This window comes from Marmota marmota, unplaced genomic scaffold (genome assembly GCF_001458135.2).
Source record: "Marmota marmota marmota unplaced genomic scaffold, marMar, whole genome shotgun sequence".
Classification (NCBI taxonomy): Eukaryota; Metazoa; Chordata; class Mammalia; order Rodentia; family Sciuridae; genus Marmota; species Marmota marmota.
In genome coordinates this window covers 5,842,857-5,855,162 of record NW_026000242.1, presented here as the reverse complement: position 1 = coordinate 5,855,162, position 12,306 = coordinate 5,842,857, and the positions used below count along the sequence as shown (strand labels likewise).

At 42.2% G+C, this 12,306-nt stretch overlaps 1 protein-coding gene and 1 pseudogene across 1 annotated transcript; both read right to left on the bottom strand.

The window, feature by feature from the left end:
- Positions 1–957: 957 nt before the first annotated feature.
- LOC125613957 (46 kDa FK506-binding nuclear protein-like) lies at positions 958–1,329 on the bottom strand. The gene has a single exon (XM_048795911.1). The coding sequence runs from the start codon at positions 1,303–1,305 to the stop codon at positions 973–975; it is 333 nt and encodes a 110-aa protein (XP_048651868.1). The 5' UTR covers positions 1,306–1,329; the 3' UTR covers positions 958–972.
- A 55-nt stretch (positions 1,330–1,384) lies between these two features.
- LOC107145669 lies at positions 1,385–1,800 on the bottom strand (annotated as a pseudogene).
- Between the last annotated feature and the right edge of the window lie 10,506 nt (positions 1,801–12,306).

Here is a 12,306-nt window from a genome sequence, read left to right as displayed (position 1 = left end):
ACTGCTCAGATGTGGAGGTGAATGGTGTGGCCAAAGAAGGGGAGAATGGAGTTTCTCAGGTTGAGGGTAGGTCCTCTTCCACTCTGGAAGGCAAGAGAGCAAGAGAGCCAGTGCACCTGGTACCCCTGTATTTATTAGGGAAAAGACATTAGATAGACTGTTCCACCCAAATAAGGCAGGGGATAATGTTTCCAAAGGCAGGTTGTCCAATCCCATCAGGAAATGCTCAAGCCCAGAGCTGAAGCATTTCCTTGCAGAGCGAAGGTAAGGGCCACTTGCTTCGCACAGCGTGTGGTGTGCAATGCCAGTCCAACACCCCTTTTACTCAAGGCTGAGGGGGTTGCTTAGCTCGTGCTCATGGCGGCCCCTCACAACCAGGCTCAGCAACTTAGTGAGGTCCGAACTTAGCAAGACTGTCTCAAAATAAAAAATAAAAAGGCCTGGGGATGTGGCTCAGTAGCTGAGTGCCCTTGAGTTCAATCTCTGGTACCAAAAAGAAAAGAGTATGAAAAAACACACCCAAAATGTTAAGATTTTATTTACATAGCTTTTTTGTTGTACAAAAAGTAAAAATGCTGTTACACCCTTGGTAACCGGTAGTCACAAACGGTTGACTCACAAGTCACAGCTAGCCATGGTACAGCCAGAGTCTTCCATAACAATGTTTACAATCTTCTTGGGGCAAAGTCCCTAACCTTGGTGGTGAATTACCAAGAGGGACTCAAAGGAGGAAGGTAGAATGTCACAGGAACTATTCGTTGGCTCTTTGTGTGGGCAGATGTCCTGGGGTTTGTATGACAGCTACCTTCTGTTGTTTTGGTTTTTTTTTTTGGGGGGGGGGTTCTATTTTTTTTAGTTGTAGATGGACACAATATCTTTATTTTATTTATTTATTTTTATGTGGTGCTGAGGATTGAACCCAGGGCCTTGCAAGTACTCAGCCCCGCCCCCGTTGTTTTGTTTTGTTTTGCTTTAACAGATATCAAATCCACAAGCAGTCCAACCAGTTACTGAACAGACCTGTTCTAGCAGTTTATTTGGTATCCTAATCATCTTCTCCTTCATCATCTGCTTCTCTTTTCCTCTTTTCACCTTTTCCACTTTCTTCTTCCTCTTCCTCTTCACCTTCTTCATCAATTTCTCCATCACATCCAAATTCTTCTTCCTCCCCGCTGACTTCATCTTCATCTTTTTTCCTTCTACATCTTCTTCATCTTCATCTTTATCAGAGTCTTCCTCCTCACCATTCTCATCCTGCTGGTCCTCATCTTCCTCCTCTGTCCTCCCCTTCTTCAGCCACACCATTTACCTCCACATCTGAGTCCTTGGCTTCCCCGACTTCTGGATCATAGGCGTCCAGGTAGGTCAGCGGGGCAGGAGTCTACTACTCTTGGTAGTCATTCAGGTTAGTAATCTCACAGTTGAATAGATCCAGGCTTTTCTGATGATCCAACTTTTTCAAAGGTTCCAAGGTGCTGATGTCCTTCAGTTTATTTCCACTTAAATTTAGAGGTGTGAAATTCTTAAGTTTTTCTGCTAACATATCTAGAATTCCAATGATTCAGTGAGCTCAAGCTTTTTCAATTTAGGTAGCTTGGGAAGAGGTGAAACTGAAATCAAGCCTATACTTATTAAACCGAAGAATTCTAAGTTCACAAATTAAGCTGTTAATCCCTCATTTGATTTGCAATTGTCCTAGAAAAGTTCTTGAACAGCTTCTGGGGTCCTGTTCCTAAGCTCCAGCTGGATCCTCCTTTCCATGTCCAAGTTTCCCTCGTCCAGTTCTTCAAACTTTACTTTCAGTGGTAGAATGGATCAAGGAGAAGCATCCTGTCCTGCGCAGTGAGGGCCATTAGAGGGTGGTTTCTACCAAGGGAGGTCCTGTGTGTCATCCCAGCAGACCACAGCTAGCCATGGTACAGCCAGAGTCTTACATTTTTATTTTTTATTTTGAGACAGGGTCTCATTAACTTGCTGAGGTTGGCCTCAAACTTGCAATCCTTTTACTTTAGCCTCTCAAGTTGCTATGATTAGGGCTGGGGATATAGCTCAGTTGGTAGAGAAGGCCCTGAGTTCAATCCCTAGCACCACAAAAAAAAAAAAAAAAAAAAATTGCTGTGATTACAAGCACAGTGCATCCAGCCAGTATTTTACAAATAAAAATCGCCATTAATAAGTGAAAATTGCCATTTATCAAGTGTTTACTATGTGCCCAGCACACTGTAGGCATGTTACATGCATTGTTTGTGTAAGATAAGCAGGTATCTCCATTTTATAGACAAGGAAATTGAAGTATCTTGGGGGAAGTATCTTGATTTCTAGAATTCAGTTTTGTTTGTTTGTTCATTCGCAGTACTGAAGATTTACTCATTCTAATACCCACCAAACCCTTTCAGTAGATATTGTGCTAGGTGCTAGAAAAGAAATTAGTTTTTGGCCTCAAGTTGCTGTCTGTTGGGAAACACAATCAAATAAATAGGTGATTACAATACAGTGTGACAAACTAGTTATAATAAGAGAAGCACAGAAGAGGGACCCTCTGCCAGCTTCGGAGGTCCCTCTGGCAGCTTCGGAGGTCTAGGGAAGGCTTTCCAGGAGAGAAAACCTCCAAAGTAGTTGGTGGGAACCAAGGAGTCTGAGGTCAGATGAGCATGAGTGTGAGTCGAAGGTCTGCATCATTCATTCATTTTTCCAACAAGCATGCTTGGAGCACTATGACATGCCAGGCACTTCCTAGGCACAAGGAGTACAATAGTGAATGCAGGGGCATGGAGGATCAGAGAAGGCCTCTCTGATAGGAGGATGCTTAAAAAGATCTGAATGAAGTGAAGAGGAAGAATTTTTCAAGCAGAGGAAACAGAAAGTACAGAGGCCCTCCTGAGGTGGGAGCATGCTTGGAGTTTTTGAAGAAAAGCAAGAAGGTCACTTGTGCCTGGAACAGAGTGAAGGGGCAGTGGCTAGGAGTTGAGAACAGAAGGACCCAGGGAAGGCCATACCAAATGGGACCTGGTGGGCTCCAGAAAGGACTTTGCCTTTAGCCATTAAAAGATGATGAAAGGCAACCCACAGAGTGAAAAAAAAAATATTTACAAATCTATTTCTGCTAAAGGTTTATTGCCCAAATTATATAAAGAGCTCCTATAACTCAACAACAATAAAATATAAAGTGGTCAAAGGACTTGAATAAGCATTGCTCTAAAGAAAATATAAAATGGCCAATAAGCACAGGGCATGGCTGGGAAGGAATATAAAATTATTACAGCCACTATGGAAAGCAGTTTTGGCAGTTCTTCAAAAATGAAACAGATTTACTATATGATCCAACAATTCTACTCCTGGATATATATGCACAAGAATTAAAAGAAAAAATTCAAAACAGATTTTCATACACTCATGTTCATGGTAACTTTGATCACAATAGCCAAAAGGTGAAAACAACTCAAATATCTACCAAAGTATGAATGGATAAACCAAATGTGGTATGTGCATACAATGTTCATCATTTGGAGATGAACGTAGTATACACATAAGATCAGTAGTACAGGGATGTGATCTAAGAGGGTCAGCCTTAGAAAAGGAATGAAGTTTGGGCACAGGCTTTAACATGGATAAACCTGAAAACATTATGCCAAGTGAAATAAGCCAGTCACAAAAAGACAAACATTGTATTATGACTTTACATATGTGGGGGTACCAAAAGTGATCAAATTCATAGAGAAAGTGGAATGGGGTCAGGGAAGTAGATTGTTTAATGAGTGTAGAGTTTCAGTGTGCAAAGATGAGAAAGTTCTGTATATGCATTGTGATGACATTTGCACAATATTGTGGATGTGCTACCACTGCTGAACTTAAGTACCGGACTGGATTTTTATTACAAGAAAAAAAAATAAGTTCTTAGAGAGTAAAGTCATCAAACACATGTATAAAATGATGGCTCTGACTACTATGTGGGTCTCTGGGTCTCAGTCTCGTCAACTCATCAGTAAGGATAATGATGACTCCATGGGGCAGTTATGGGATTGGAGAAGACAATCCAATACATCACTTAATAGCCACAGTATTACCAATAGTTATGCCATGTTCTGAATGAGGTAGGTTAGAAGAGAGAGGGATAGGTAGGAAGGAAGCGTACAGGACAAAACGAGAGTGGCCTTGATTTCAAGTCCACTTTCACATGGGAAAAAACACATGTAAAAATCACTTTTACATATGTTGATCTCAAACAGCACTATTAAATCAATTACTAGACCTTGTCCATAGGTTCACCAATGTAGTACTGTGTTCACAAAGCAGAATGCATCAAAAACAAAGAAGAAAAGAACCCCTATCCTGATAACGGCCAATGCATCAGCAAATGACCCACACTCCCATCCTGGTAACTTGCGCAGTTACCGACACAAAGGAGAACTGAGCACCCTCTTAGATCACATCCCTGTACTACTGATCTTATGTATATAGTACTATCCCCAAAGCCCATACTCTGCCCTGTCTCTCCGAGGATGTGCTTCTAGTTTCTTTCTCTCAATAAATTTGATCTGTGCCTCACTTTGACTTATCCTTAAATTCCTTTATGCACTGAAGCTAAGGACCCTCATGGCCTGAATTAAGATCTTCCTCCCTTTCCTGGGGATGTGAAGGTATCGAGGGAAGCAATGGTGAGGGGAGCATTTGAGAGGTAATGCCAGGTAAGGGACAGAGTAGGTGTGACACCCAGGAAAGAAGAGAAAGCGGGGCCTTTCTGACAGTTGAAAATGTGGAGAGTGGAAGGAGAGAAAAGGGCACAAAGGAGAGTAAATGACCAGAGATGGAAGCTGGAAACCTCGTCAGAGGTTAGACTCTGAAAGGCCCCTGATAAGGGTTAAGGAGTTTGCACTTTATCTTGGAGACACATGGAAAATGTTTAAGCAGAAAGTGACCTCATCAGATTTGTGCATTGAAAAGATCACTCAACTGCCGTATGGAGAAGACAGGGAGAGGAACAAGGGAGACAAGAGGTTACCTCTGGGAGCAGCAGCCCAGCAGGCTGGCACTGCCACCTCAACAAACGGAGAAGCTAAGGATTGCAAGATATCAGGGAGATGGAAGGGGAGGTGGAATGGAAGGGGACTGGCTCATGATTAGAACCGGAAGTGAGGGAGAGCAGGTGTAGGACACAGTTTTTCAGGTTCTAGCACAGGTAACTGAGTGGAAAGCAGCTGCCTTTCTCTGAAATAGAGAAGCCAAAGCAGAGTGGTTATATTTGATGCTCCTGTGGGCCAGCCAAGTAGAAGTATTCTAAGTTTACGAGAAGCCAATGTTTTGGACTGGCCTCCTGCACTACACCACCGCAGAGACCAGAACAAACCAGAATGGAGTTGCTTCAGCAAGGTGCCATGTAATCAAACTGAACTCTGAAATGAACCTATTTTAAAAGACCAGTCCAGGCATGGGGGCTCATACCTGTAATCTCAGTGAATTGGAAGGCAGAGGAAGGAGGATCACAAGTTAAAGGCCTGCCTCGGCAATTTGAGACCATGTCTTAAATTTTTAAAAAATACAAAGGGGTAGGGGCTGGGGTTGTGGCTCAGCGGTAGAACATTTGCCTAGCACGTGCGAGGCCCTGTGTGAGGATGGCCTTAGGCCTGAGCCTAGCAACTCCATTTTTAAAACTCCAGTTAGAAACCTGCAGTCTCACCAGGCACACCCACAGAGCCCTCCGGGATGGCCTCAAACAAGTTACTTCCCCTCACCCTGATAAACAGAGTGAAGCCCCTGGCTGGCTGTCCTCATCTGATTAGAGGGAAAGGCAAGAAGATCAGGGTGGAGACCACCAGATCAGATGTTTCTGACCCCAGGGTAAATGATGTCATGGAGAAATATGGTGGGAGCTGATAAGGATTGAAAGGGGGATCAAAAGCCCCAAAACTTAGTATAAATAATAGAGCTGATGAACAGGGATTCAGCCAGCCGAAACAAGGATGCACTCGAGCTGGAGAGCCTGATGAGGACCTGACATCCCATCACTTGTCATTATTTCCTGAGCCTCTGTGTGATCCTCACCACTCTCAAACTCTACCGCCTCATTTGGACCTTGAGCTGCAACTTCTCCCTACGACCCTCTCTTCAACCGGTCGTCCACTCCATGCCAGGAAAAGCCTGCCTTGGTTCCAGACCTGATCACCGTGGTCTGAGTGAGTGTGCATCTGCTGGACATAAAGCCTAAGGCTTAAGACTTCTGAACTTAGCATGCAGAGGGAATGTCTGTCATTAGCCTGTCATGATTAAGTGTGTTCTGCAGTGCTTAGAATTAATCTAGAATTGTTTGCTGTGAATTGATTATGTCTATTGCAGTGCCTAGCATTAAGGATTGTCGTTTTCTTGATTAAGAACTTATAAAATGAAACTGTATTGAGTAATTTGAGTGAATAAAGCATTGAAAGGGGCAGAAGCACTTGGACATTCTTTATTTCTCCCCTCGACTGCATACCTGGCAATTTTGCCCCCTCACGATACTCTGGGTTCAATCCTCAGCACCACATAAAAATAAATAAATAGGGTTGGGGCTGTGGCTCAGAGGTGGAGTGCTTGCCTACCATGCATGAGGCACTGGGTTTGATTCCCAGCACCACATATAAAGAAAATAAAGATATTGTATCCACCTGTAACTAAAAAATAAATATTTAAAATAAAGAAATAAATAAACAAATAAACAAAATAAAGATATTGTGTCCAGCTTCCCTGGATTCCATCCCTAGGACTTAACAAACAGAAACCCAGCAAAAACCCAGGAGATTAGCAGCAACCAATCAGAAGGGATACAATTTACCTGAGTCAGTATAAGTAAGTTCCTGCCCAGACCAGGTTCTAACCCTATTAGGGAGCAACCTTCAAAATGACCAAACTGCTTTCTGTTTCTACTTTGTTCAGCCCTTTTCTGCCTGTAAAGCCAGCCTATCTTCCTCCTATGTGGAAGCAAAAAGTCAACTTGACTGTAGGCAAAATAGATTACTAGAGCTGGGTGCAGTGGCATACGCCTATAATATCAGCAGCTTAGAGACTGTGACATTTCAAAGCCAGCCTCAGCAACTTAGTGAGAAACTAAGCAACTTAACAAGACTATGTTTCAAAATAAAAAGGACTGAGGATGTGGCTCAGTTTTTAAGCACCCCTGGGTTCAATCCCTGGTACAAAAAAAATACAAAGCAAACAAACCCAAAAAACCCACACAGTTATTACTAGAGGTTGCAAAAGGGTGATTAGAAATAAAGGGGTGCTGGATTTGATTAGTGCTTCCTGTATACATGTGTTGAAATATCACACTAAACTCCATTAATATGTATGACTAATACACGTTAATTAAAAAGTAAAGTTTTAAAAAAAATAACTCCTAAGATGTTCCACTTCAAGAATCTCAAATAAAAACCAATTATAGGGCTGGGGTTATGGCTCAGTGGCAGAGTGTTCGCTGGCTTGGCATGTGTGAGGCACTGTGTTTGATCCTCAGCACCATATAAAAACAAATAAATATAATAAAGGTATTGTGTCCATCTACAACTAAAAAATGAAAATTAAAAAGCCAATTAGAACTTCGTTGTAAAGTTGCTTATCATCTTGTCTTTTTGACAGTATTCAATTGCACAAATGGATCTAGTTTTTAAAGACATCTCTGGGCTGGAGATACCAGTCCAAGATCTTAAGTTCTTCTAGAAGATAATTGCAGGAATGAGAATAAATGAGTAGACTGGAAAAGGACAAGGTCCCAGGACAGAATCTAGAGATTGCACAATTTTTAAAGAGGATAAAAAAAGAAGATGTCTCAAGAGACTGGCTAAGTATGTCCAGATGAATGGGAGGGAGAGAGGAAAATCAATTAATTACCAGGAGAAAGTGCTATCACAGAACCAAGGAAAGAGGGGTGTTTCAAAGACAAGCAATATATACAAAGTGTCAAATGCTGCTGAGAATCTATACAGCCACTGAAAGTCCTCAATATTGGAGACCGGAGAAAGCAAGGTTCCAGAAGACTCATGAAGGCAAAGCCATCTCACAGGAGGTTTGGGGAACAAAAAGAGGTGCCAAGGAAATAGTTTTCTCTTTAAAGCATAGACCTTTTAAAGGGGAACAGAGAAGGTAGTAACCTGAAGGAGACATGGATAGGGAGAGATTTTCTTTAATTTTTGTTTCATTTTTGGTGTTGGGGTATACCCAGGGATTTGCTTATGTTTGGCAAGTGCTCTACTGCTGAGTTGCACCTCAGCCTTTATTTGTTGATTTTAAGACAGGAAAGAAGCATGCACAAAGCCCTGGGTTCAATTCCCAGCAATGTAAAAATAAATAAATAAATAAAATAATTGGTGGTGGGGGGAAGGATAGGGAGAAAGAAAGGAAATGTTAAAATTCTCACATTTGGGGAATGAGATTGGATCAGCTGATGTTACCTGCATGCACAAATATGGCATAATGAATCACACTGTTAATGGATAATTATAATGCACACTTTTTAAAAATGCTTACAAAGATGATCCAGTAGATGGGAGAAAGTGCCTCTTTATTGTTAGCAAGAGGTAAAGTGCCGCAGTCTGGCTGGGCACAAAATCACGAGCCACCACACAGCTTGTAGATTCAAACAGCAACTCTTTATTCCCGAACTCATACCAGCCGTATACAAACACGTTCTGGGGAAATCCACGTTCTCTGCCCAAAATCCACGTTCTCTGCCCAAATCCACCTCCACTGGGCTTCTATCTCCAAAATATACTGTCTAAATCCCGTGAGAACTCAAGGGGAACTCAGGCAGCAGGATACGCCCTATTCCCAGCAGGAATAATCTTAAACCTTAAACCTGGAACCTAAACTGGGAACGCCCTAAACACGATTATCTTAAACCGGGAACACCCTAATCCGCCTTGGTCCTTGAGCAAGGTCACCTACATTCAATGTCACTGCGACATGGGGTACGCTGGCAAGGAAATTGTCATACCTACTTGGCTAATGGCTCCCAGTAGTAAAGAAGGCTAGGATGGTCCTGACTTGTACCTATATTCCATTGTCATTTTTAAAGTACCTCTTTCACAGTCCATCTGTGAGTCTGTCTGAGGTGTCACAGTTTGGAAGATAACTCATGTGGCCAATGTACATAAAAGGTATCTGAGGATGGGCACAAATATGGCTAACTTTGAAGGCAAAATTGTTGGGACAGAAAGTTGAACTCTGTGTGTATTTGTGTGTTTATACTTTTCTTCCTCCTCCATGAGGGCATTCTCATCTCATCAGAGGTTTCTATTTTCTTAGTAGAAATCTAATAGGAAGAAAGTTCCAAGAATGAGGGAAGGAGATGGGGAGCAGAAGTCTTGAGGGAAGAGGAGGGCTGGTACAACTGCTGACAGGAAGGAGAGAGGAAACCGGCCCAAACCTAAGCCTTGTAGATCAAGTTACATCATCATGACTACATAGCTAGTGACACAGGTTCAAAACCAGGCCTGCTGACTTGCAAGTCAACTCCAGGGCCAACTTTGCTCTTTCTCTGCCACCAATCTCTCTTCCCCAATGGCCTCCACCAGTCAGGTGGTGCGTTGACCAGCAGCACCTCCCCTCCCTCCTCACCACTGCCACCTCCACCATTTCTAAAGACATTTGAAGCAAAAGTAGATGAAATAAACATTAGAAGAAATTTTCTTCTCAGTATCTCTTCCAAAAGAAAAGGTTTGGTGGGAAAACACCTGGAAATTTTGTCTCAAAATTTAGATAAAATTAAATTCTGCCAACATATCATTTTGTTCCTTCCTCTTCCTAGTATATTTTTTGTTTAAATAGGTTTGAGCAACTACTGAATGTCAAGCACTGTCTTTAGGAATTCAAGGGTGAAAAATAATAAGACCTTAATCTTCAAGGAGCTCTTACACTAACAAAAATGGTGATTAAAAAATTAGTCATATTTCCAGGTGATGTGAATAATGAAGTACATACCAGGAAGAAGTGACAGCACAAGAGGAAGGACAACTCTGTTTGAGAGCAGTGGGACACCTCCTCTGAGAAGGCTACATGCATATGCATCCTGAAAAATGAAGACTAGCTGACAAAAGAGCAGGACCTAGGTCCAAGTTCCAGAATTAGGGATGAGCTTGGAGGCCTGTGTAGGAACTTCAGGTGCTATGTTAGAGCATGGGAATAGCATTCACTACCAGTTGGTTAAATAGATTCCTTTTAATATCTTTACATCTCACAACAACTTTAGAAAGTATTTTATTAATCTTCCCATTTTACAAAGGAATAAAATGAGATAAGGACATTCAAGAACTTGCCCCAGATGACATACCCAGGAAGTAGCATTTAACCCCTACAAAACAAGCTTAAGATGCAAGAGGTTGTGGGGTGTGATGGCACACACCTGTAATCCCACCAACTTGGGAGGCAGAGGCAGGAGCATCACAAGTTCAAGGCCAGCCTCAGTAACTTAGTGAGATCCTGTCTCAAAAAAAAAGGGGTGGGGGGTCTGGGGATATTGTTCAGTGGTTAAGCACTCCTGAGTTCAATCTCTGGTATACACACACACACACACACACACACAATGATGCAAGAGGTGGAACAGCCAAAAAGAGATGAGAGTCTTTTGTCTCCATTGTGTTCAAGGTTTTTCATGAAATTCTAATAATTCCAAGGAAAATCTAATAAGTAATGAAAACTTTTAACAAGAGTGAAACAGGAAGGCACTAGAAACTTGTCAGTACTTATTTCTTCTAAAGGTAATAGGGATTATTATAGGGTTTTCCATATAAGGATTTCAGCCTAGGTAAGCACAAGTGGTTGCATGAAGCAGTCACTGAATCAGATCAGTAAGAGGGGTGGAGGAAAATGTTGGTTAATTAAAAGATAGAATCTCCGCAAGGACCACACCGTGCCAGGCTGAGTGGGGAAAAAGCTTCATCTTTTCCAACACCATCAAACGCCTTGCTCTGTAAACACCACTGTGACGGTGTACCTACCTCTGAAAACAATTAGACCACTTACAGACTTCCAGCAAGGGGAAGCGTGCTGTTCCAGCAAGACCTGACTTGCATCTCACCAGCAATTCTGTTTTCTCTGGCTCCACCTCAGCAGCTCTGTGTGCAGGGTCCTTGATTTACTGGAACTCCTCCTCCAGTTCTTTATTTTCACAGCCATCAGGGAAGAAAAGGGTTCCAGACACACTGGTTTATGGTGTCATGGGTAGGTTGACATCACAGGTGGGAGAAGCGTGGAATATGACTGAAGCAATAGGAAGGGGAGGGCTGTTCCCTGGGGTAAAGGTGGGCAAGAAAAAGCACAGAATCAGGGGTCCAACTCTTAGAACTGCAGAAAACCTTGGGGACCTGTGACACTAATGTCCCCTAAGTTGGCACTGGGACAAATGCCACTCCTTGAATGGGAAAAACACAAAGATTCCAGACTCAAGAGGAAATGCTAGATTAAACAAAATGAAACAGAGCTTTGTTTTGTTTTTAGCCACGGTACATCTCAGAGCCTTTCGTATGCTAACCTGGAACCAGTTTTTCTACACCTTCCCTATTAATCTTTTCAGAACTTTCTGTCCACTGAAAAATTTGGGACAATACATCTCCAAGTATTGTATGCAGACTACCCAGGAAGTGTCTCTGGTCCTCAAGAGATAAATATAAAAGCTGAGAGTAAGAATTTAAAGCATTTAAAGGAGGCACATGGAATGAGTCTCACAGTCCTCATGCATCTTAGAACCACTTATCAGTCTACCAAGAGTGGAAACAAAATTAGTCCTACACCAGAATTTGCTGAGCACTGGTGGCCCCTACCTTTATTATGCACAGGGGATGATGCCACCCACAGAGAGAGTGACTTCAAAGCCAAGGTCACAAGTTTCAGTAGCAAAGGGCTGACCCTAAGGGTTGCCAACTGGCAGCAAGATGGAAGAATAGCCAGTTAAGGAATTAGAAAAATAAAAAACCAGGGTCTAATGCCACTGAAAATGATTTACTGATGGTGATTCTGATTTTAAATGGCATCCAGCTACCAGAGCTCCATCCAGCCGGCCCACGATCCCTACAGAGATATAAAATGAAAACCAGAGTCAAGTAGACAAAGCTAATGCCAAAATCCGGTGAAACACTCCATGCTGAAAAATAAAACCAGATTGAAGAAATCCAATCCTGAAATAACACATAGATGAAAAAAGTGGAGATACAGTTTGTAAAATGGGTGTGGTATTACAGGAAGCTAAAGTGGGAGGATTAAAATTTGAGACCTGTCTCAGCAACTTAGCATGGTACTGTCTCAAAAACACTTTTTTTTTTTAAAGAGCTGGGAATGTAGTGGTAG